Here is a 25,176-nt window from a genome sequence, read left to right as displayed (position 1 = left end):
GATATATTCTACTGCTTGTGTGTATCATAAGATCCTTAAAACGGTATACTCCCATCAACAATTTCATCATCCCATTTTTGTTATTATCTTATGTATTTTACTTTTTCATATGTTATAAGCTCACAGAACTTTTCCACTCCTTTTGCTTTAGACAATCAATTCTCCTTTAGATTGATTAAAAGTAGGAAAAAATGTCTTTTATATTTGTCCTCATTTCAACCATTCCCACAGATCTTAATTTCTTTGTGTAGATCCATGTTTCTGTCTCATATCATATTCCTTCTATCTGAAGAACTTCTTTAAATATTTCTTGAAGATCAGGTCTATTGTTAATGAATTTTTTTCTGTTTTTGTTTCTTTGAAAGGGTTTTTATTTCACTTTTATTTTTTGAGAGATATATTCGCTGGGTATAGAATACTGTAGAATACTGGATTGGTAGTTTTTTCTTTTTTTCTTTCTTTTTTTAAGTGTGTTAAAGATGTCACTACATTGTCTTCTGGCTTACAGAGTTTCTGATAAGAAATTGGCTTGATTCTTTTTGTTGGTTCTTCTGTACAAGTATACCTTGGAAATGTCAAAGATTCAGTTCCAGATGACCACAATAAAGCAAGTCACATGAGGTTTTTGGTTTCCCAGGTCATATAAATGATATATTTACCTTATTCTTCAGTCTGTTAAGTATGCAGTAGCATTATGTCTAAAAAACAATGTATACACCTTAGTTTAAAAACACTTTATTATTACTGGGAATTCCTCTTGTGGCTCAGTGGTAATGAACCTGACTAGTATCCATGAAGATGCAGGTTTGATCCCTGGCCTCAGTGGGTTAAGGATCTAATGATGCCTTGAGATGAGGTGTAGGTCCCAGATGCAGCTGGGACCCCACATTACTGCAGTGTAGGCCAGCAGCTGCAGCTGATTCAGCCCCCAACCTGGGAACTTCCATATGCCACAGGTGTGGCCCTAAAAAGCAAAAACAAGCGAACAAACAAACAACTGTATTACTTAAAAAAAAACCCCGCTAACCATCATCTGACAAGGCAGGGTTGCCACAAATCTTCAATTTGTTTTTTTTAAAAAAGCAGTCTGTAAAGTGCAGTAAAATGAGGTATGTCTATATATAGTGTGTCAGTTTTTTTCCTGGCTGCTTTCAAGAATTTCTAACTTTGTTTTCCTTTCATTTGTTTTTATTTATTTATTTATTTTGTCTTTTTGGGGGCTGTACCTGAGGCATATGGAGGTTCCCAGGCTAGGGGTCGAATTGGAGCTACAGCTGCCGGCCTACAGCACACCCACAGCAACGCAGGATATGACCCGCGTCTGTGATGTACATCATAGTTCATGGCAATGCTGGGTCCTTAATCCACTGAGCTAAGCCAGGGATCAAACCCATGTCCTCATGGATACTAGTTGGGTTTGTTAACCACTGAGCCACAACAGGAACTCCGGTTTCCATATATTTGAACATGGTGTGTCTTTGTTTTATTGTTTAAACTTTTTTGGTAAATTATCTGAATTTCTTGGATCTATGGTTTGATAATCATTTATTATTTTTGGAAAACTTATGGTCATTTTGTCTTTGGAGACTACTTCTCTCCCATTTTCTCTGCTTTTGAGATTCCAGTACATTTTTATTAGGCCACTTGATACTGTACTACTGACCTTGAATTCTGTCCTTCTCCTCCTCCCCCTTTACTTTCTCACTTACTCTTTCTATCTCAGTTTGGGTAATTTCTTTTGACTTATCTTTAGATTTACTGAAAATTTTTGCAGCTCTGTTGTGTTGCCTATTGAAGGTATTCTTTCAACTCAGTTACTATACTTTTCCTAGTATTTCCATTTTGTTCTTGAAGTTTCTCTCCTGAAATTCTCTATTCGTTTATTCATGTTGTAAACTTGTGCAATTAAGGCTTTAACATATGAATCAAAGTTCTAAAGTCCCTGCCTGATAATCTCATCAGTTATGGTTTCTGTTGATTATTTTGTCCATTGATAGTGGGTTGTCTTAGTCTTGTTTTTTCAGGTATTTAATAATGTTTCATAATGAGGGTAAATGCTGCCAACATGAGCCTTTTTCCCCTTCTGAACAGGCAAAGGGACTATTAGCCTAGGAGGTGGTATTTTCCCAGAGTTTCTTTCTTTCTTTCTTTTTTGTCCTTTCGCCTTTTCTAGGGCCGCTTCCCGTGGCATATGGAGGTTCCCAGGCTAGGGGTCTAACCAAAGTTGTAGCTGCCAGCCTACACCAGGGCCACAGCAACGCGGGATCCAAGCTGCGTCTGTAGCCTACACCACAGCTCATGGCAATGCCAGATCGTTAACCCACTGAGCAAGGCCAGGGATCGAACCCGCAATCTCATGTTTCCTGGTCGGATTCGTTAACCACTGTGCCACAATGGGAACTCCTTTCCCAGGGTTTCTAAACAAGTCATTCTAGAAGTTGTGAGTCAGGTCAGATTTTTAATAACAGTATCTTCCTTTTTCCTCTCTTCCAGTTCTTCCTTCATAGTTCTCTGCCCAAAAGCTGCAGAAAATGAGCAAATCCGAGGTGAGTTATTAATTCTTAGTTTTATTTTTCTGTGCATTTGAGGAAGTTTATAAGGAACTAGAAGATAAAATAGAAAGGTATAAATAAGTAAAGCTCAAGGAAAACATCATAAATATAATCAATACCAGCAGCCAAAAAGTAAATGAAGTTAATTGTCTTGCATGGGTTTTGAATACCATTTCCTTGTTTTTTTAGTATTAGGTCTGAATAAATTTTACAGACTTTTATATAGATGGTGTTTTGAATAGCACCCCCAGAAACAACCCAAATTAAGTAGGTTATTAGTTTGTCTCTGGTTATTTCATATAGCATTCTTCAGGGTAATTGTATATTTTATTTTTCCAGTCAGATTAACATGATGCAAGAGAATCCATTAAATAGTTGGATATGTATTTAAGTTCTTTAATCCTCACGAGTTCCATTGTCATTACTTTCTTGAGTACCATTCTAGGATTTATTTCTACATGTTTATACAAGTACAAGTCTAGGTTATTATGAGATAGCATACTAATCATACTCTTCTGTTTATATGTAGGTTATTGTGCTTTTAATGAATAGACTTCATTTTTTTTAGAGCAGTTTTGGGCACAGAGAAAATTGGGGTGAAAAGTACAGACAGTTCCCCTATACTCTTCACTCCCTCTGCACACACAGTTTCCCGTCTTATTTACCCCTTGCATTAATGTGGTATACCTGTTACAATTGATACTTTAACGTCCATAGTTTACATCAGGATTTGCTTTTGGTGCTGTGCATCCTATGTGTTTTGACAAATATATAATGATATGTATGCACCATATCATGTCATATAGAATAGTTTCACTGCCCACAGAATCCCCTGTGCTCCATCTGTTCATCCCTCCTCCCTCTCCCTGAGCCCCTGGAAACCACTGATTTTTTTTTTTTTTTTACTGTCCCCCTTTTAATTTTTTTAACTTTTGCCTTTTCCAGAATGTCATATACTTGGAAACATTTAGATGTACCCTTTTCAGACTGGTGTCTTGTTCACTTAGTGATATGCACTTAAGTTTCCTCCATGTTTTTTCAGGGCATGATAGCTCTTTTTTTTTTTTTTTTTTTAGTATTGAATAATATTCTATTGTCTGCATGTACCACCATTATTTATCCATTCAGCTATTGAAGAATATCTTGGTTGCTTCCTTGTTTTGAGGATTGTAATTAAGTTGCTGTAAATATCTCTGTGTAGTGTTTTCTTGTGGAAATAAGTTAATCATTTGGGTAAACACTAAGGACAATTGCTAGATTGTAAGAGTTTGTTTAGTTTTGTGAGAAACTGCCAGACTGTCTTCCAAAGTGGCTATAACACTTTTTTGTCTTTATTTTTTTAGGGCTGCACCCATGGCATATGGAAGTTCCCAGGCTAGGGGTCGAATTGGAGCTATAGCTGCCAGCCTACACCACAGTCATAGCCACTCCAGATCGAGCTGCGTCTGTGACCTACACTTCAGCTAATGGCAACACAATATCCTTAACCCAGTGAATGAGGCGAGGGATCGAACCCAAGTCCTCATGGATACTAGTCGTGTTTGTTACTGCTGAGCCGCAATGGGAATTCCCCAAAGTGGCTATAACATTTGCATTCCCACCAGCAGTGAATGAGATTTCCTGTTACTCCACATCCTTGCAATCATTTGTTGTCATGAACTTTGGCCATTTAATAGGTGTTTAGCAGTATCTTGTTGTAATTTATAATTCTCTGATGATATGATATTGAGTATCTTTATATGGGTTTATTTACCATCTGTATATCTTCTTTAGTGAGGTGTCTCTTAAAGTTTTTAGCCAATTTTTAAATGTTTATTTACTTTTATATTGTTTAATTTTAAAAGTTCTTTATCTATTTTGGGTATCAGTCCTTTATCAAGTATGTGTGTTGCAGAGATGTCTTTGTCTTTTCATTCTCTTGATTATGTCTGTTTTTGTCACTCAGTAACATGTTTTTGAAGTCTTTCCATATCAGAGCATAGAAGTTCCTCATTTTTTCCTGATTTTTTTTTTTGGTGTGTAATGTAATGTGTAAAAATGAATGTATAAAGCATTATGATACTTTTTCCTGTTTAATATTATTTAAAAATTTTAAAAATATAGTTGATTCATATTATTCTGTAAATTCTGCTGTACAGCCAAGTGACCCAGTCATACATCTGTACACACACTCTTTCTCACATTATCTTTCATCATGGTCCGTCACAAGGGATTGGACATAGTTTCCTGTGCTGTACAGCAGAACCTCATTGTCTATCCATTCTAAATGTAATAGTTTGCATGTATTAACCCTGAACTCCTTAGGCCATCCCACTCCCTGTGCCCCTCCCCAACCACGAGTCACTGTCCATGTCTGTGAGTCCATTTCTGTTCTGTAGGTAGGTTTATCTATGCCATATTTTAGATTCCGCATATAAGTGATATCATATGGTATGTGTCTTTCTCTTTCTGACTTACTTCACTTAGAATGAGAATCTCTAGTTCCATCCATGTTGCTCCAAATGGCATTATCTTGTTCTTTTTATGGCTGAATAGTATTCCATTGTGTATATGTACCACATTTTCTTAATTCACTCATCTATTAATGGTCTTTTAGGTTGTTTTCATGTCTTGGCTATTGTGAATAGTTCTGCAATGAACATAGGAATGCCTGTATCTTTTTGAATGAAAGTTTTGTCTGGATAGATGCCCAGGAGTGGGATTACTGGATCATAGGGTAGTTTTCTAAAGAACCTCCGTACTGTTTTCTGTAGTAGTTGTACCAATTTACATTCCCACCAGCAGTGCAGGAGGGTTCCCTTTTCTCCAAACCCTCTCCAGTATTTGTTGTTCATAGTCTTATCAATGATAGCCCTTCTGACCAGTGAGAGGTGGCACCTCACTGTAGCTTTGATTTTCATTTCTCTAATAATTAGTGATGTTGAGCATTTTTTCATGGGCCTGTTGGCCATCCATGTATCTTTTTTGGGGAAATGTCTACTTAAGTCTTCTGTTCATTTTTCAGTTGGGTTGTTTTTTTGTTTGTTTTTTCTCTTGAGTTTTATGAGTTGTTCGTATATTTTGGAGATTAGTTGCTTGTCTGTTGCATCATTTGCAACTGTTTTCTCCCATTCCATAGGGTTTTTTTTTTTTTAATGGTTTCCTTTGCTATGCAAAGGCTTGTAAGTTTGATTAGGTCCCATTGGTTTATTTTTGTTTTTATTTCTATTGCCTTCAGAGACTGACCAAAGGAAATGTTTGTACAGTTGATGTCAGAAAATTTTTTTTCCATGTTCTCTTCTAGGAGTTTTATAGTGTCATGTCGTAGGTTTAAGTCTTTAAGCCATTTTGAGTTTATTTTTGTGCATGACATGAGGGTCTGTTCTCCTTTCGTTGATTTACATGCAGCTTTCCAGTTTCCCACCATCGCTTGCTGAAGAGACTGTCCTTTTCCCATTTTGTATTCTTGCCTTCTAGTCGAAGATTAATTGATTATAAGTGTATGGTTTTATTTCTGGGCTCTCTATTCTGTTCCATTGGTCCATATGGCTGTTTTTGATCTGGTACCACACTGTCTTGATCACTGTAGCTTTGTAGTATTGTCTGAAGTCTGGGAGAGTTTATGCCTCCTTATTTATTGTTCCTCAGGATAGCTTTGGCAATTCTGGGTCTTTTGTGGTTCCATATACATTTTTGGATTGTTTGTTCTAGTTCTGTGAAAGATGTCATGGGTAATTTGATAGGAATCACATTAAATCTGTAGATTGCATTGGGTAGTATGGCCATTTTAACAATATTAATTCTTCCAATCCAGGAGCGTGGAATGTATCTTTGCATTTCTTTGCATTTTTAAAAATTTTTATATTTTTTATATTACTCAATGAATTTATTACATTTATAGTTGTACAATGATATAGCATTTCCATCCCAAACCCTCAGCATTCCCCCCCACCCCCCAACCAACCTCTCTCCTTTGGAAACCATAAGATTTTCAAAGTCTGTGAGTCAGTATCTGTTCTGTAAAGAAGTTCATTGTATCCTTTTTTCAGATTCCACATGTCAGTGAAAGCATTGGATGTTGGTGTCTCATTGTCTGATTTCACTTAGCATGAGGATTTCTAGGTCCATCCATATTGCTAAAAATGCTGGCATTGTGTTCCTTTTAATGGCTGAGTAATATTCCATTGTGTATATGTACCACATCTTCTTTAGCCACTCCTCTGTCGATGGACATTTAGGTTGTTTCCATGTATTGGCTATTGCAAATAGTGCTGCAATGAACATTGGAGTAAATGTGTCTTTTCGAGTCATGGTTTTCTCTGGGTAGATGCCCAGGAGTGGGATTGCTAGATCAAATGGTAGTTCTATGTTTGGTTTTCTGAGGAATCTCCATACTGTTTTCCACAGTGGTTGCACCAATTTACAATCCCACCAACAGTGTCATAGGGTTCCTTTTTCTCCACTCTCTTCAGCACTTATAGTTTGTAGACTTTTGGATGATGGCCATTCTGGCTGGTGTAAGGTGGTGCCTCATAGTGGTTTTGATGTGCATGTCTCTAATAATGAGTGATGTTGAACATCTTTTCATGTGTTTTTTGGCCATCTGTATGTCTTCTTTGGAGAACTGTCTGTTTAGATCTTCTGCCCATCTTTTGATAGGCTTGTTTGTTTTTTTGGTATGTAGCTGCAGAAGGTGTTTATAAATTTTGGAGATTAATCCCTTGTCAGTTGATTCACTTGCAAATATTTTCTCCCATTGTGTGGGTTGTCTTTCATTTTGTTTAGGGTTTCCTTTGCTGTGCAGAAACTTTTAAGTTTGATTAGGTCTCATTTGTTTATTTTTGTTTTTGTTGTCAATACTCTGATAGGTGGATCTGAGAAGATGTTGCTGTGGTTTATGTCAGAGAGTGTTTGGCCTATGTTTTCCTCTAAGAGTCTTATAGTGTCTGGGTCCTATATCTAGGTCTTTAACCATTTTGAGTTTATTTTTGTGTATGGTGTTAGGGAGTGTTCCAATTTCATTCTTTTACATGTGGCTGTCCACTTTTCCCAGCACCACTTACTGAACAAGCTGTCCTTTCTCCATTGTATATTCTTGCCTCCTTTGTCATAGATGAGTCAGCTGTAGGTGCGTGGGTTTAATTCTGGGCTTTCTCTCCTGTTCCACTGATCTATATTTCTGTCTTCGTGCCAGTACCATGCGGTTTTGATGACGGTTGCTTTGTAGTATAGTCTGAAGTCCGGGAGCCTGATTCCTCCAGCTCCATTTTTCTTTTTCAGGATGTCTTTGGCTATTCTGGGTCTTTTGTGCTTCCAAACAAACTTCAAAATATTTTGTTTGAGTTCTGTGAGAAATGTCCTTGGTAATTTGATAGGGATTGCACTGAATCTGTAGATTGCCTTAGGTAGTATAGTCATTTTGATAATATAACTCTTCCAATCCAAGAGCATGATATGTCTTTCCATCTATTTGTGTCATCTTTGATTTCTTTCGTCAGTACAGGTCTTTTGTCTCTTTAGGTAGGTTTATTACTAGGTATTTTATTCTTTTGGATGCAATGGTAAATGGGATTACTTCCCTAATTTACTTTTTTTTTTTTTTTTTTTTTTTTGTCTTTTTGCTGTTTCTTTGGGCTGCACCCACGGAATATGGAGGTTCCCAGGCTAGGGGTCGAATCGGAGCTGTAGCCACTGGCCTACGCCAGAGCCACAGCAACACGGGATCCGAGCCGCGTCTGCAACCTACACCACAGCTGACGGCAACGCCGGATCGTTAACCCACTGAGCAAGGGCAGGGCTCGAACCCGCAACCTCATGGTTCCTAGTCGGATTCGTTAACCACTGCGCCACGACGGGAACTCCCTAATTTCGCTTTTTGATCTTTCATTGTTAGTATATAGAAAAGCAGTCGATTTCTGTGTATTGATTTTGTATCCTGCGACTTGGCCAAATTCATGGATCAACTCTTAAGAGTTTTCTGGTAGAGTCTTTAGGATTCTCTAGGTATGGTATCATGTCACCTGCAAATAGTGATAGTTTTACTTTTTCCCTTCCAATTTGGATTCCTTTTATCTCTTTCACTTCTCTGATTGCTGTGGCTAGGACTTCCAGAACTATGTTGAAGAGTAGTGGCGAGAGCGGACATCCTTGTCTTGTTCCTGATCTTAGAGGGAATTCTTTCAGCTTTTCACCGTTGAGAATGATGTTCACTGTGGGTTTGTCATATATGGCCCTTATCATGTTGAGGTAGGTTCCCGTTATGCCCACTTTCTGAAGGGTTTTTATCAGAATTGGGTGTTGGGTTTTGTCAAAGGCTTTTTCCGCGTCTATGGAGAGGATCATATGGTTTTCATTCTTCAGTTTGTTAATGTGGTGTATCACACTGATGGATTTGTGGATATTGAAGAATCCTTGCATCCCTGGGATAAATCCCACTTGATCATGATGTACAGTCCTTTTAATGTATTGTTGGATGTGGTTTGCTACTATTTTGTTGAGGATTTTTGCATCTATGTTCATCAGTGAAATTGGCCTGTAGTTTTCTTTTTTTGGGGAATGTTTGTCTGGTACTGGTATCAGGGTGATGGTGGCCTCATAGAATGAGTTTGGGAGTGTCCATTCCTCTGCAATTTTTTGGAATAGTTACAGAAGGAGAGGTGTTAGCTCTTCTCTAAATGTTCGATAGAATTTGCCTGTGAAGCCATCTCGTCCTGGACTTTTGTTTGTTGGAATTTTTTTTTTTTTTCAAAGTATATTTTATTTTATTTATTTTTTGTCTTTTTGCCATTTCTAGGGCTGCTCCCATGGCATATGGAGGTTCCCAGGCTGGGGGTCAAATCGGAGCTGTAGCCACCAGCCTACACCAGAGCCACAGCAACACAGGATCCGAGCCGCGTCTGCAACCTACACCACAGCTCACTGCAATGCCGGATCGTTAACCCACTGAGCAAGGCCAGGGATTGAACCCACAACCTCATGGTTCCTAGTCAGGTTTGTTAACCACTGAGCCACGACGGGAATGCCCTGTTGGAAGTTTTTTAATCAAGTTTCAATTTCAATACTTGTGATTGGTCTGTTCATCTTTTCCATTTCATCTTCGTTTAGTCTTGGTAGATTGTGCTTTTCTAAGAATTTGTCCAGTTCTTCTGGGTTTTCCATTTTATTGGCATATAGTTGCATATAGTAGTCTCTTATGATCCTTTGTATTTCTGTGATGTCCATTGTTACTTATCCTTTTTCATTTCTTTTTCTCTTTCTTTCTGTCTTTCTGTCTTTCTGTCTGTCTTTCTTTCTTTCTTTCTTTCTGTCTTTCTGTCTGTCTGTCTGTCTTTCTTTCTGTCTGTCTTTCTGTCTGTCTTTATGTCTGTCTTTCTTTCTTTCTGTCTGTCTGTCTGTCTGTCTGTCTTTTTAGGGCTGCACCCACGGCGTATGGAGGTTCCCAGGCTTGGGATCTAATCAGAGCTGTTGCTGACAGCCTGCGCCACAGCTACAGCAACTCAGGATCCAAGCCACATCTGCAACCTACACCACAACTCACGGCAATGCCAGGTTCTTAACCCACTGAGGGAGGCTAGGGATTGAACCTGCAACCTCATGGTTCCTAGTTAGATTTGTTTCCACTGCACCACAACGGGAACTCCTTATTTCTAATTTTATTGATTTGAGTCATCTCTCTTTTTTTTGATGAGTTTGGCTAAGGGTTTATCAATTTTGTTGATCTTTTCAAAGAACCAGCTTTTAGTTTCACTGATCTTTTCTATGGTTTTCTTCATTTCTATTTCATTGAGTTCTGCTCTGATCTTTATGATTTCTTTCCTTCTACTAACTTTAGGTCTTGTCTCTTCTTCTCTCTTGAGCTGCTTTAGCTGTAAAGTTAGGTTGTTTATTTGAGCTTTTTCTTGTTTCCTGAGGTAGGCTTATATTGCTAGAACCTTCCCTCTTAGAACTGCTTTTGCTGCATCCCATAGGTTTTGGAGTGTCATATCTTTGTTGTCATTTGTTTGTACGAATTTTTTAATTTCCTCTTTGATTTCTTCAGTGATCCATTGGTTATTTAGTAGCATGTTGTTTAGTCTCCACGTGTTTGTGGTTTTTTGCAGTTTTTTTCTTGTTGTTGATTTCCGGTCACATACTGTTGTGGTTGGAGAAGATGTTTGGTATGATTTTAGTTTTCTTAAAGTTACCGAGGCTTGGAGTTCCTGTCATGGCGCAGTGGTTAACAGATGCAACTAGGAACCATGAGGTTGCGTGTTTGATCCCTGCCCTTGCTCAGTGGGTTAACGATCCGGCGTTGCTGTGAGCTGTGGTATAGGTTGCAGACGTGGCTCAGATCCCGCGTTGCTGTGGCTCTGGCATAGGCCGGTGGCTACAGCTTCAATTCGACCCCTAGCCTGGAAACCTCCATATGCCGTGGGAGCGGTCCAAGAAATGGCAAAAAGACAAAAAAAAAAATAAAAATTAAAAAAAAATAGTGTTACCAAGGCTTGATTTGTAACCCAGGATGTGATCAATTTTAGAGAATGTTCCATATGCACTTGAGAAGAATGTGTATTCTGTTGCTTTTGGATGGAATGTCCTATAAGTATCTGTTAAGTCCATCTGATCTAATGCTTCATTCAGGGCCTGTGTTTCCTTATTGATTTTCTGTCTAGATGATCTGTCCATTGCTGTAAGTGGGGTGTTAAAGTCCCCCACTATTAATTGTGTTATTTTCGATTTGTCCTTAAGATTGTTAGCAGTTGTCTTATATATTGTGGTGATCCTATGTTGGTTGCCTAGATATTTAAAATTGTTATATCTTCTTCATCAATTGATCCTTTGATCATTGTGTAGTGACCTTCCTTGTCTCTTCAGATGTTTTTCAATTTAAGTTCTATTTTGTCTGGTATGAGTATTGCTACTCCTGCTTTCTTTTGATTCCCGTTTGCATGAAATATTTTCTTCCATCCTCTCCCTTTCAATTTGTATGTGTCCCTAAAAGTGAAGTGGGTCTCTTGAAGACAGCATATATATGGGTCTTGCTTTTGTATCCATTCGGCAAGTCTCTGTCTTTTGGTTGGGGCATTTAGTCCTGTAACATTTAAGGTAATTATTGATATGTATGTTCTTATTGCCATTTTATTCATTGCTTTGGATTTGTTTTTGTTGCTCTTTTTTCTTTCCTTCTTCCCTTGTTCTCTCCTCTTATGGTTTGATGACTATCTTTAGTGTTGTATTTGAGTTTATCTTTCTTATTTGTGTGTGTATCAATTGTAGATTTTTGATTTGCAGTTACTCTGAGGTTTTGATATAAGAGTCTATATATATATGAGATTGTTTTAAGTTGTTGGTCTTTTAACTGCAAGTGAATCTCCAGTGTCCTGCTTTTGTACCCTCCTCTTCTCATGATTTCTGATTTTGGTGGCATAGTTGTGCATGGATGATTTCGTATCTTTACTGTATACATGCCTTTACTGGTGAGCCTTGTCATTTGTGATATTTTTGTTTCTGGTTGCTGCCCTTTCTGCCTAGAGAAGTTCCTTTAGTATTTGTTATAAAGTTGGTTTAGTGTTGCTGAATTCTCTCAGCTTTTGCTTATCTGTGAAGGTTTTGATTTCTCCTTCAAATCTGAATGAGAGCCTTGCTGGGTAGAGTAATCTTGCTTGGAGGTTTTTTCCTTTCATCGCGTTAAGCCTATCATGCCACTCCCTGCAGAGTTTCTGGCCTGCAGAGTTTCTGCTGAAGAATCTGCCGATAACCTTATCGGGGTTCCCTTGTATGTTATTTGTTTCTTTTCCCTAGCTGCTTTCAATATTTTCTCTTTGTCTTTAATTTTGGCCAGTTTGATTAGTATGTGTCTCGAGGTGTTCCTCCTTGGGTTTATTTTATATGGTATTCGTTGTGCTTCCTGGATTTGAGTGAGTGATTCCTTTCCCATGTTAGGGAAGTTTTTGGCTATTATCTCTTGGAATATTTCTTCTGTCTCCTTCTCTCTCTCTTCTCCTTCTGGCACCCCTATAATACGGATGTTGGTGCAGTTAACATTGTCCCAGAGTTCTCTGAGACTCTCTTCATTTGTTCTCAATCTTTTTTCTCTTTGCTGTTCCGCATCCGTGATTTCCACTAATCGGTCCTCCACCTTGCTTATTCGTTCTTCTGCCTCCTGTATTTGCTGTTGGCTGCTTCTCATGGATTTTTTAATTTCAGTTATTGTATTTTGCATCTCTTCTTGCTTAAGTTTTATATGTTGTATCTCTTTGCTCAGTGTTTCCTGTAAGTTATCCATCTTTGCCTCCAGTTTATTTCCAATGTCTTGCATCATCTTCAGCATCAACAGTCTAAAATCTTTTTCCTGGAGACTGAGAATCTCCTGATCACTTAGCTGTTTTTCTGGGGTGTTTCCTTTTTCCCTCATCTGAGTTATAGTCGTCTGTCTTTTCATTTTTATAGGTGTTTGGTGTGGTGACCTTCTTACAGATAATAGAGTTGTGTAGCCTCTCTTACTTCTGGTGTCTGCCCCTCTTGTGGGTACAGGGGCTTGCTGATGGGAGGGACTGGTGCCTGCCCACTGGTAGGTGGAGCTGATTCCTATCCCTCTGGTGGGTGGGGCTTTGTCTCTGGGTGAGATTAGAGGTGGCTATGTGCCTGAGGGATCTTTAGGCAGCCTGTTTACTGATGGGTGGGGCTGTGATCCCACCTGGATTGTTGTTTGGCCTGGGGCTTCTCATTGCTGATGGGTGGATCCAGATTTTCCCAAAATGGCCACCTCCAGAGAAAGGTAAGCTGATGAATACTCCTAAGAGCTTTGCTTCCAATGCCCTTCCCCCACAACAAGCCACAGTCTCTCCCTGTTTTCCCAGGAAATCTTCCTAGATTTGCAGTTAGGTCTGACCCAGATTTCTATGGAGACTTTGCTTTGCCCCGGGACTCAGTGCATGTGAAAGTCTGTGTGCACCTTGTAAGAATGGGGTCTCTGTTTTCCCCAGTCACATGGAGCTCCTGCGCACAAGCCCCACTGGCCTTCAATGCCAGATGCTCTAGGGGCACTTTCTCCCAGTGCCAGATCCCCATGCATGGGTGCTTGACGTGGGGCTCAGAACTCTCACTCCTGTAGGTGAGTCTCTGTGATAGTTACTTTCCAGTCTCTGGGGCTTCCCATCCAGTATTTATGGGGTTGCTTATATCGTGTAATCGCCCCTTCTATCTCTTTATGTGGTCTTCTCTTTGTTTTCTGGAGTAGGATATCTTTTTTTTTTTTTTATAATTTTTTTATTTTCCCACTGTACAGCAAGGGGGTCAGGTTATCCTTACATGTATACATTACAATTACATTTTTCCCCCATCCTTTGTTCTGTTGCAACATGAGTATCTAGACAAAGTTCTCAATGCTATTCAGCAGGACCTCCTTGTAAATCTATTCTAAGTTGTGTCTGATAAGCCCAAGCTCCCGATCCCTCCCACTCCCTCCCCCTCCCATCAGGCAGCCACAAGTCTCTTCTCCAAGTCCATGATTTTCTTTTCTGAGGAGATGTTCATTTGTGCTGGATATTAGATTCCAGTTATAAGTGATATCATATGGTATTTGTCTTTGTCTTTCTGGCTCATTTCACTCAGGATGAGATTCTCTAGTTCCATCCATGTTGCTGCAAATGGCATTATGTCATCCTTTTTTATGGCTGAATAGTATTTCATTGTGTATATATATATACCACATCTTCCGAATCCAATCCTCTGTCGATGGACATTTGGGTTGTTTCCATGTCCTGGCTATTGTGAATAGTGCTGCAATGAACATGCAGGTGCATGTGTCTCTTTTAAGTAGAGATTTGTCCGGATAGATGCCCAAGAGTGGGATTGCAGGGTCGTATGGAAGTTCTATGTATAGATTTCTAAGGTATCTCCAAACTGTTCTCCATAGTGGCTGTACCAGTTGACATTCCCACCAACAGTGCAGGAGGGTTCCCTTTTCTCCACAGCCCCTCCAGCACTTGTTATTTGTGGACTTCTTAATGATGGCCATTCCGACTGGTGTGAGGTGGTATCTCATGGTAGTTTTGATTTGCATTTCTCTAATAATCAGGGATGTTGAGCATTGTTTCATGTGCTTGTTGGCCATCTGTATATCTTCCTTGGAGAAATGTTTATTCAGGTCCTTTGCCCATCTTTCAATTGGGTTGTTGGCTTTTTTGCTGTTGAGTTGTATAAGTTGCTTGTATATCCTAGAGATTAGGCCCTTGTCTGTTGCATCATTTAAAACTATTTTCTCCCATTCTGTAAGTTGTCCTTTTGTTTTCTTTTTGGTTTCCTTTGCTGTGCAAAAGCTTTTCAGTTTGATGAGGTCCCATAGGTTTATTTTTGCTCTAATTTCTATTGCTTTGGGAGACTGACCTGAGAAAATATTCATGATGTTGATGTCAGAGAGTGTTTTGCCTATGTTTTCTTCTAGGAGTTTGATGGTGTCCTGTCGTATATTTAAGTCTTTCAGCCATTTGGAGTTTATTTTTGTGCATGGTGTGAGGGTGTGTTCTAGTTTCTTTGCTTTGCATGCAGCTGTCCAGGTTTCCCAGCAATGCTTGCTGAATAGACTTTCTTTTTCCCATTTTATGTTCTTGCCTCCCTTGTCAAAGATTAATTGACCATAGTTGTCGGGGTTTATTTCCGGATTCTCTATTCTGTTCCATTGGTCTGTCTGTCTGTTTTGATACCAGTACTACACTGTTTTGATGACTGTGGCTTTGTAGTATTTCTTGAAGTCTGGGAGAGTTATGCCTCCCGCTTGGTTTTTGTTTCTCAGGATTGCTTTGGCAATTCTGGGTCTTTTGTTGTTCCATATAAATGTTTGGATTGTTTGTTCTAGTTCTGTGAACAATGTCATGGGTAATTTGATAGGGATTGCATTGAATCTGTAGATTGCTTTGGGTAGGATGGCCATTTTCACAATATTGATTTTTCCAATCCAGGAACATGGAATATCTTTCCATTTCTTTACATCTTCTTTGATTTCTTTGATTAAAGTTTTATAGTTCTCAGCATATGGGTCCTTTACCTCCTTGGTCAGGTGTATTCCGAGGTAATTGATTTTGTGAGGTGCAATTTTAAAAGGTATCGTATTTTTGTATTCCTTTTCTAATATTTCATTGCTGGTGTACAGAAATGTAACTGACTTCTGAATGTTAATCTTATATCCTGCTACTTTGCTGAATTTATTAATCAGTTCCAGTAGTTTTTGGGTTGAGTCCTTAGGGTTTTCTATGTATAGTATCATGTTATCTGCATACAGTGACAGTTTGATCTCTTCTCTTCCTATATGGATGCCTTTTATTTCTTTTGTTTGTCTAATTGCTGTGGCTAGGACTTCCAAAACTATGTTGAAGAGCAGTGGTGAGAGTGGGCATCCCTGTCTTGTTCCAGATTTGAGTGAGAAGGCTTTCAGTTTTTCCCCATTGAGTATTATATTTGCTGTGGGTTTATCATAAATGGCTTTGATTATATTCAGGAATGTTCCCTCTATACCCAGTTTGGCGAGGGTCTTGATCATGAATGGATGTTGGACTTTGTCAAATGCTTTTTCTGCGTCTATTGAGATGATCATATGATTTTTGACTTTTTTTTTGCTGATGTGGTGTATGATGCTGATTGATTTGCGTATGTTGAACCATCCTTGTGAACCTGGGATGAACCCAACCTGGTCATGGTGTATAATTTTTTTGATATGTTGTTGGATTCGGTTGGCTAAGATTTTGTTGAGAATTTTTGCATCTATATTCATCAATGATATTGGGCGATAGTTTTCTTTTTTGGTGGTATCTCTGGTTTTGGAATGAGGATGATGGTGGCATCATAGAATGTCTTTGGGAGTATTCCTTCTTCTTCAACCTTTTGAAGGTCTTTATATGTTTGATAAAATTCACCTGTGAAGCCATCCGGTCCTGGACTTTTATTTGTAGGGAGTGATTTTATGACCTCTTCAATTTCATTTCTAGTGATCGGTCTGTTCAGTTGGTCTGTTTCTACTTGATTCAGTTTTGGCAGGCTGTAAGATTCTAGAAAATTGTCCATTTCTTCCAGATTGTCAGACTTGTTGCTGTATAGTTGTTCATAGTATTCTCTTGTGGTTTCTTGTATTTCTGCTGTATCCATTGTGATTTCTCCTTTTTCATTTATAATTTTGGTTATTTGGGTTCTTTCTCTCCTCTTTTTAGTGAGTCTGGCCAGGGGTTTGTCAATTTTGTTTACCTTTTCAAAGAACCAGCTCTTGGTTTTATTAATTTTCTCTATTGTTTTTTGAGTCTTTATTTTATTGATTTCTTCTTTGATCTTTATAATTTCCTTCCTTCTGCTGACTTTAGGACTTTTTTGTTCTTCTTTTTCTAATTCATTTAGGTGGAGGGTTAAGTTGTCAATTTGGGATCTTTCTTCTTTTTTGAGAAAGGCCTGTATTGCTATAAATTTCCCTCTGAGCACTGCTTTCGCAGCATCCCATAGATTTTGAGAGGTTGTGTCTTCATTATCATTTGTTTCAAGGTAGTTTTTAATTTCCTTCTTGATTTCCTCATTGACCCATTGGTTTTTTAGTAGCATGTTGTTTAGTCTCCATGGAGTAGGTTTTTTCTCTTTCCTTTTCCCATGGTTGATTTCTAATTTCATGGCATTGTGGTCAGAGAAGATACTTGAGATAATTTCTGTGCTCCTAAATTTATTGAGATTAGCTTTGTGTCCCAATATGTGGTCGATTCTTGAGAATGTTCCATGAGGATTTGAGAAGAATGTTGGAGTAGGATATCTTTTTGAAAGTTTCCAGTCTGTTTGGTTGAAGATTGCTCAGCATTTGGTTGTGATTTTGTTCTTTTTAGGAGAGAAGTTGCACTCCAGTCCTTCTGTTCCGCCGTCTTAATCTCATCTCTTTCCATTTCTTTGAATCTTCTTTAATTTCCTTGATTATTGTTTTATAATTCTCAGCATATAAGTCTTTCACCTCTTTGGTCAGATTTATTCCTAGGTATTTAATTTTGGGGGGTGCAATTTTAAAAGGTATTATTTTTTTATATTCCATTTTGAATAGTTCATTGTTAGTGTTCAGAAATGCAACCAGGGAGTTCCTGTCGTGGTGCAGTGGAAACGAATCCAACTAGGAACCATGAGGTTGCAGGTTTGATCCCTGGCCTTGCTCAGTGGGTTAAGGATCTGACATTGCCGTGGGCTGTGGTGTAGGTCGCAGATGCCGCTCAGATCTGGAGTTACTCTGGCTATGGCGAAGGCCAGCAGCTGTAGCTCCAGTTCGACCCTTAGCCTGGGAACCTCCTTTTAGGGTGGGTATGGCCCTAAAAAAAACAGAAAAAAAGAAAAAAAAATGCAACCAATTTCTGAATGTTAATCTTGTATCTTGCTACTTTGCTGAATTCATTGATCTGTTCAAGTAGTTTTTGTGTGGAGTCCTTAGGGTTTTCTATATATAGTTTCATGTCATCTACAGAGAGTGACAGTTTTATCCCTTCTTTTCCAGTTTGGATACTTTTTATTCCTTTTGTGTTTGTCTGATTGCTGTGGCTAGGATTTCCAGTACTATGTTGATCAAAAGTGGTGAGAGTGGGCATCCTTGTCTTATTCCAGATTTAGAGGGAAGGCTTTTAGCTTTTCTCCATTAAGTATTATATCAGCTATTGATTTGTTAAATGGCTTTTATTATGTACCCTCTCTACTCTCTTTAGTAAGAGTTTTTTTTATCATAAATGGATGTTGGATTTTTTCAGATGCTTTTTCTTCATTTATTGAGATGATCATATAGTTTTTGACTTTTCTTTTGTTAATGTGGGATATGACGTTGACTGATTTACCCCATCCTTGTGAACCTAGGATAAATCCCATTTGGTCATGATGTATGGTCTTTTTTATGTGTTGTTGGATTCACTTAGCTAAAATTGTGTTGAGAGGTGTGTGTGTGTGTGTGTGTGTGTGTGTGTCTTTTTTAGGGCTGAAACTGAGGCAAATAGAAGTTTCCAGGCTAGGGGTCAAGTTAATGCTGTAGCTCCTCCAGTCTACACCACAGCCACAGCAACGAGGGATCCAAGCCAGGTCTGCAACCTGCACCACAGCTCGTAGCAATGCCATGCCCTTAATCCACTGATTGAGGCCAGGAATCAACCCGTTTCCTCATGGATACTAGTCAGTTTCATTACCACTGAGCTACAACTGCAACTCCCTCGAGATTTTTTGCATCTGTATTCATCAAAGATATTGGCTTATAATTTTCTTTTTTGGTGGTAGCTTTGTCTAGTTTTGGTATTATGGTAATAGTGGCTTCATAGAATGTCTTTGGGAGTGTTCCTTCTTCTTCAACCTTTGGGTATAAATTCTTCTTTGTATATTTGGTAGAATTTGCCTGAGAAGCCATCTGGCCCTGGTTTATTTGTAGCGAGTGTTTTTATTACTTATTTGGTTTTATTCAGTGATGGGTCTGTTTAAATGATCTATTTCTTTTTTTTTTTTTCTTACCCTTTTAAAAAATTTATTTATTTATTTTTTTTTTGCTTTTTAGGGCTGCACCTGCAGCATATGGAAGTTCCCAGGCTAGGGGTTTAATTGGAGCTGCAGCTGCCAGCCACAGTAACACCAGATCTGAGCTGTGTCTGCAATCTACACCACAGCTCAAGGTGATGCTGGATCCTTAACCCACTAAGCAGGGCCAGGGATCGAACCTGCATCCTCATGGATAGTAGTCTGGTTCATTACTGCTGAGCCACAGTGGAAACTCTCATAAATGTTCTGGTTTTTCTTGATTCAGTTTTAGTGGGCTGTATGCCATCAAGAAAGTTGTCCATATCTTTTGGGTTATCAATATTCCTATTTTTTTTTTTTTTTTGATACTTCTAAAGTATCCGTTGAGTTCCTGTCTTGGCTCAGTAGTTAATGAATCCAACTAAGAACCATGAGGTTGTGGGTTCGATCCCTGGTTTTGCTCAGTGGCTTAAGGATCCGGTGTTGGCCGTGAGCTGTGGTGTAGATTGCAGATGCGGCTCGGATCCCACGTTGCTGTGGCTGTGGCATAGACTGGCAGCTACAGCTCCAATTCGACCCCTAGCCTGGGAACCTCCATATGCTGCGGGAGCGGCCCAAGAAATGGCAAAAAGACAAAAAAAAAATATTAAAATATCCTGTTGAGATTTCTCTTTTTTTATTTCTTATTTTGTTTATTTGGGTTCTCTCTCTCTTCTTGGTGAGTCTGACCAGAGGTTTGTCAGTTTTGGTAACCTTTCAAAGAATAATCTCTTGATTTTATTGATTTTTTTTCTTTTTTTTTTTTAACCTCTATTTTATTTATTTCCTCTCTGATCTTTATGATTTCTCTCCTTCTGCTGACTTTGGGTTTTGTTTGTTCTTTTTCTTTTTCTTTGCTTTTTAGGGCCACAACCGAGGCATGTGGAGGTTCCCAGGCTAGTGTTCTAATCAGAGCTGCAGCTGCCCGCCTACACCATAGCCACAGCAATGCAGGATCCAAGCTGCATCTGCAACCTACAGCACAGCCTACAGCAACACCAGATCCTTAGCCCACTGAATGAGGCCAGGAATCAAACCCACGACCTCATGGTTCCTAGTCAGATTTGTTTCCGCTGCTCCACAATGGGAACTCCTTTTTTTTTTTTTTTTTTTTTTTTTTAATTTTTAAATTTTTTTTGGTCTTTTTTTTCTTTTTAGGGTGCATCAGTGGCATATGGAGGTTCCCAGGCTAGGGGTCTAGTCAGAGCTGTAACTGCCAGCCTATGACAGAGCCACAGCAGTGCCAGATCCAAGCTGCATCTGCAACCTATACCACAGCTTGTGGCGATGCTGGATCCTTAATCCACAGAGCGAGGCCAGGGATCAAACCCACAACCTCATGGTAGCTAGTCAGATTTGTTTCTGCTGTACCGCAACAGGAACTCCGGAACTCCTTTTTCTAATTATTTTAGGTGGTAGATTAAGTTGTTGATTTGAGATTTGTCTTTTTTTAATTTCCCTTTTGATTTCCTTGGCCCATTTGGTTTTTTAGTAGCATGTTGTTTAGTCTCCATGTAGTCAGTTTTTTTTCTCCTTTCATTTCCTGTGGTGACTTCTAGTTTCATGCCATTGTGGTCAGAGAAGATGCTTGAAATAATTTCTATAACTTAAACTTGCTGAGGTTAGTTTTCTGCCCCAGTATGTGGTCAGTCCTTGAGAATAGGCCATGTGCACTTGAAAAGAATGTATATTCTGGTTATTTTTAATGTAATGTCCTGAAAATATCAATTAAATCTAACTTTTTTTGTGTCATTGAGGATCTCTGTTGCTGTATTGATTTTCTCTATGGACGATCTGTCCTTTTTTGTGAGTGGGGTGTTAAAATCTCCTACTATTGTATTCCCATCAATTTCTCCTTTTATGCCTGTTAGTATGTGTCTTATGTGTTGAGTATTCCTGTATTTAGGGCGTATATATTGACAAGTGTAATATCCTCTTATTGAATTGATCCTTTTATCATTAACTCATGTCCTTTGTTTTTCTTTACAGCCTTTCTTTTAAGTCTATTTTTTCTGATATGAGTATTGTGACTCCTGCTTTCCTGTCATTTCTTTTCACATGAAATATCTTTTCTATCTCCTCACTTTCAGTTTATGTGTGTCCTTTGCTCTAAGGGAAGTCTCTTGTAGGCAGCATATTGTAGGCTCTTGTTTTTTATCCAGTCTGCCACTCTCAGTCTTTTGGTTGGAGCATTTAGTACATTGACATTTAAGGTAGTTATTGATAAATATGTATTTATTACCCTTTTAAACCCTGTTTTTCAGTTGATTCTGTGTTTCTCTTTTGTTCTTCTTTGGTTGGATGATTGCCTTTTATTTTATGCTTGTGTCTTCGTCTTTTTGGTTCTTGTGAATTGTATTTTTGGGGTGTGATTTGTGGTTGTCCTGTTTTTCAAATATATTAACCTGCTTGTTTTAGTCTGATAGTCATATAGGCTCAAACACATGGTTAAAAAAAAAAAAAAAAAAAAAACCTTTATTTTTTATTTTTTGCTTTTTAGGGCCGCTTGCACGGCATATGGAGCTTCCCAGGTTAGGGGTTGAGTCTGAGCTACGGATGCCAGCCTAAACCACAGCCACAGCAATGCGGGATCTGAGCCACATCTGCAACCTATACCACAGCTCATAACAATGCCAGATACTTAACCACTTGGTTAAAAAAAGTCTCTGTATCATAATCTGGCTTCCGTTTTTCTGAAAGTTTACAAAAATCCTATTTGGAGAAGTCATTGGCAAGGTCACGAGAAACACAGGGCTCAAAGGTTGGGCTATCTGGCAGGGTCCAGGTGTGATTCAAGTATTGAATGTCTGACAGGAATATAATTAGAGTGAGTGGGCTACTCAGTGTTCTCTGCTTCTTAGCTCACTGGTCAACTGCCAGCTCTCAGGAGTAAATCAAAGCAGAACACTGCTTTGAGATGAAATGAGTATTCTCATCTGATCCAGAGCAGCCTGGTGTGGAGGGGGTAGATAGATGTCTTCAAGCAGATGCTCAAGACCAAAGCTAAACCAAGCCAAACAGATAAGAATAGGCTCCCCAAGGAGTTCCCGCCGTGGCTTAGCAGTTAGCGAACCTGATTAGCATCCAGGAGGACTCCGGTTCAATCCTTGGCCTCGCTCAGTGGATTAGGGATCTGGTGTTGCCATGAGCTGTGGTGTAGGTTGCAGACGTGGCTTGGATCCGGAGTTGCTGTGGCTGTGGCGTAGGCTGGTGGCTACAGCTCTGACTGGACCCCTAGCCTCGGAACCTCCATATGCCATGAGTGTGGCCCTAAAAAGACAAACAAACAAAAAGAATAGTCTCCCAAAGGCATTTCTCTCTCAGGTTAAAAGATGATACTATGTCAATAGACATCTTATGATAGCCCTCAAAATGCCTGCTTTTATTTATTTATTTATTTTGCTTTTTAGGGCTGCACTCAACGGCATATGGAGGTTCCCAGGCTAGGGGTCTAATTGGAGCTTCAGCTGCTGGCCTACACCACAGCTCACAGCAAAACTAGATTCTTAACCCACTGAGCGAGGCCAGGGATAGAACCTGCAACCTCATGGTTCCCAGTCAGATTCATTTCTGCTGGGCTGCAGTGTGAACTCCTAAAATGCCTGCTTTTAAATCACACTTCCAATCTCTGTGAGAAACAGTTTGCTATTAATAGAGAACCACTGCCATCCCTCAATCTTCTAACTTCTCCTAGGGCTTTCCTTCAGCTTTCCTACTGATCTTTTATTGTCTTTTCCCATGTCTTTGACTTTTTTGGATTATCGTTTAATTGGAGTACATCCTTCTTGAGAAAGGGTATGTGAGAGATAACCTTTTTTTTGGCCACTCCTGGGGCATGTGGAAGTTCCTAGACTGGGGACTGAACTCATGCCACAGCAGTGACCCAAGCTGAGCCTGCAGTAACAATGCCAGGTCCCAAACCCACTGTGCCACAGTGGAACTCCAGAATTTGACCATTCTTTGCTTTAGTTCTGTCATGTTTTGTTTGATGTAATTTGAAGCTGTTGTTGAGTTTGTATACATTAATTGAGTGCATGCACATTTATGCTTGTTCTATCTTCCTGATAGATTTACCCTTCTATCATTTTGGAATGTCCTCTTTTTTTTTTTTTTTTTTTTTTTTTTGCTTTTTAGGGCCACACCTGCGGCATATGAAAGTTCCCAGGCTAGGGGTCCATTTGGAACTATAGCCACTGGCCTACACCAGAGCCACAGCAACGCCAGATCCGAGCCGCATCTTCAAGCTACACCACAGCTCATAGCAACGCTGGATCCTTAACCCATTGAGCAAGGCCAGGGATTGAACCTACAACCTCATGGTTCCTAGTTGGATTCATTTCCGTTGAGGCACGACGGGAACTCCTGGAATGTCCCTCATCTTTAGTCATAGCGTTTGTCTCATATAGCCATACCTACCTTTTTTTTTTTTTTTTGGCCACCCCGCAGCATATGGAGTTCTTGGCCAAGGATCATATCTGAGCCACAGTTGCAACCTTAGCTAAAGCTGCAGCAATGCCAGATCTTTAACCCACTGTGCCGGGCCAGGGATTGAACCTGCGTTGTAAAGCTCCCAAGATGCTGCCAATCCTGTTATGCCACAGGGAGAAGGGAACTCCCTTACATACCTTTTTATGATTAGTGTTTTCATGGTATCTTTTCCATTCTTTTCACTTCAACCTATTTGTGTTCTTATATTTATAGTATATTTCCTCTAAACAGCATGTAGTTGGGTCATAGTTTTTATCCAGCCTGACAGTCTTTTAAATGAATAATTACTTTATTTATAATTAACTTCATTATTGGCATAGATTAATTTAAGTCTGTCATTTTGCTTTTTATTATAAATAATTTTTATTTTTATTTATTTATTTATTTATTTTGTGTTTCGTCTTTTTTTAGGGCTGCACCAGCAGTATATATGGAGGTTCCCAGGCTATGGGTCTAATTGGAGCTGTTGCTGCTGGCCTGCTCCAGAGCCACAGCAATGCCAGATCCAAGCCATGTCTGCAACATACACCACAGCTCACTGCAATGCCAGATCCTTAACCCCCTGAGCGAGGCCAGGGATCGAACCCGCAACCTCACGGTTCCTAGTTGGATTCGTTTCCACTGCTCCACAGTGGGAACTCCAACTTTTTTTTTTTTTTAATCTCTCCTGTCTGTGCTTTTTTTCCATCACTTTTTTAAAGTGGTTTTTCTGGAAATTACAGTTTATATAATAATACGGTTATATAAACTGTTTATTAACCACCTCAAATTAGTATTTTCCCACCTCAGGGTATGTTGTGTTGGACATGTTGTATGATACATAATTCCCTCTAAGGACTCTTATATTTTACTCTGCTATTGATTTAAATATCTGGCGGAACATAACTTCTGTTCTCTGCTGGCTCTTCTGGAGGTTTGCCTTCCACCTGCACATATTAGGAACCAGCCAAAGATCTGAGGTGAATTTTTATGCAGAATTTCAGAGCCTCTCTCTATGGCTTCCTTATCTCCATTACCCTGCCCCCAAATCCCGCTTCTTTTGGAGACCCAAATGCCAATTTTTAATTATTCCATGTAGCAGTACTGTCATATTCTACTTGATCTCTTTTTCTCTGTGCCATAGTTTAGGAAATATCTTTAGGGCACTGCGAGATGGATAATTTTGTCCTTTCAGCACATTTATCGTCAGTGTGAAAGTGGAGTTCTCTTCACGTTCACCTTTCTTTCAATAACTGGAGCCCTGCAATGGATACTTACCAGTGCCTTCAAACTTTTTCATTTATTTGCCCAGCTTTTATTGTTTTCTTCTTTCAGAATTGTTTTGTTTTTGTTTTGGGTTTGTTTTTTTCCTTCCTTTTTAGGACGACATCTGCAGCATATGGACGTTCCCATGCTAGGGATCAAATCAGAGCCGTAGCTCCCAGCCTACACCACAGCCACAGCCACAGCCACAGCCACAGCCACAGCCACAGCCACAGCCACACTGGATTCGAGCTGCATCTGCAAGCTATGCTGGGCTTATAGCAACACTGGGTCCTTAATCCACTGAGCAAGGCCAGGGATCAAACCCACATCCTCACGGATACTAGTCGGAGTCTTAACCTGCTGAGCTGCAGCCGTAACTCCCTTCTTTCAGAATTTTGAA

The 25,176-nt window shown here is 39.3% G+C and overlaps 1 protein-coding gene across 7 annotated transcripts in view; it reads left to right on the top strand.

Annotated features, from left to right (window-relative positions):
- The window catches only part of ZFP1 (ZFP1 zinc finger protein), a 68,228-nt gene that overhangs the window by 22,208 nt on the left and 20,844 nt on the right, over positions 1-25,176 (top strand). For all 7 annotated transcript variants that reach the window (XM_013998178.3, XM_084959578.1, XM_013998177.3 and 4 more), the window contains one exon: positions 2,494-2,546. In XM_013998178.3, coding sequence (XP_013853632.2) covers positions 2,532-2,546 — 15 coding nt within the window. In that variant the 5' untranslated portion in view covers positions 2,494-2,531. The remainder of the gene's footprint in view (positions 1-2,493; positions 2,547-25,176) is intronic.

The sequence above is a fragment of the Sus scrofa genome, chromosome 6 (genome assembly GCF_054392235.1).
Source record: "Sus scrofa isolate SSC_HxYL_T2T_F1_AM1 chromosome 6, Sscrofa_HxYL_maternal_Yorkshire_Landrace_v2.0, whole genome shotgun sequence".
NCBI classification, from domain to species: Eukaryota; Metazoa; Chordata; class Mammalia; order Artiodactyla; family Suidae; genus Sus; species Sus scrofa.
Note: the sequence above shows the minus strand (reverse complement) of the source record. Positions and strands in the feature narration are given on the sequence as shown.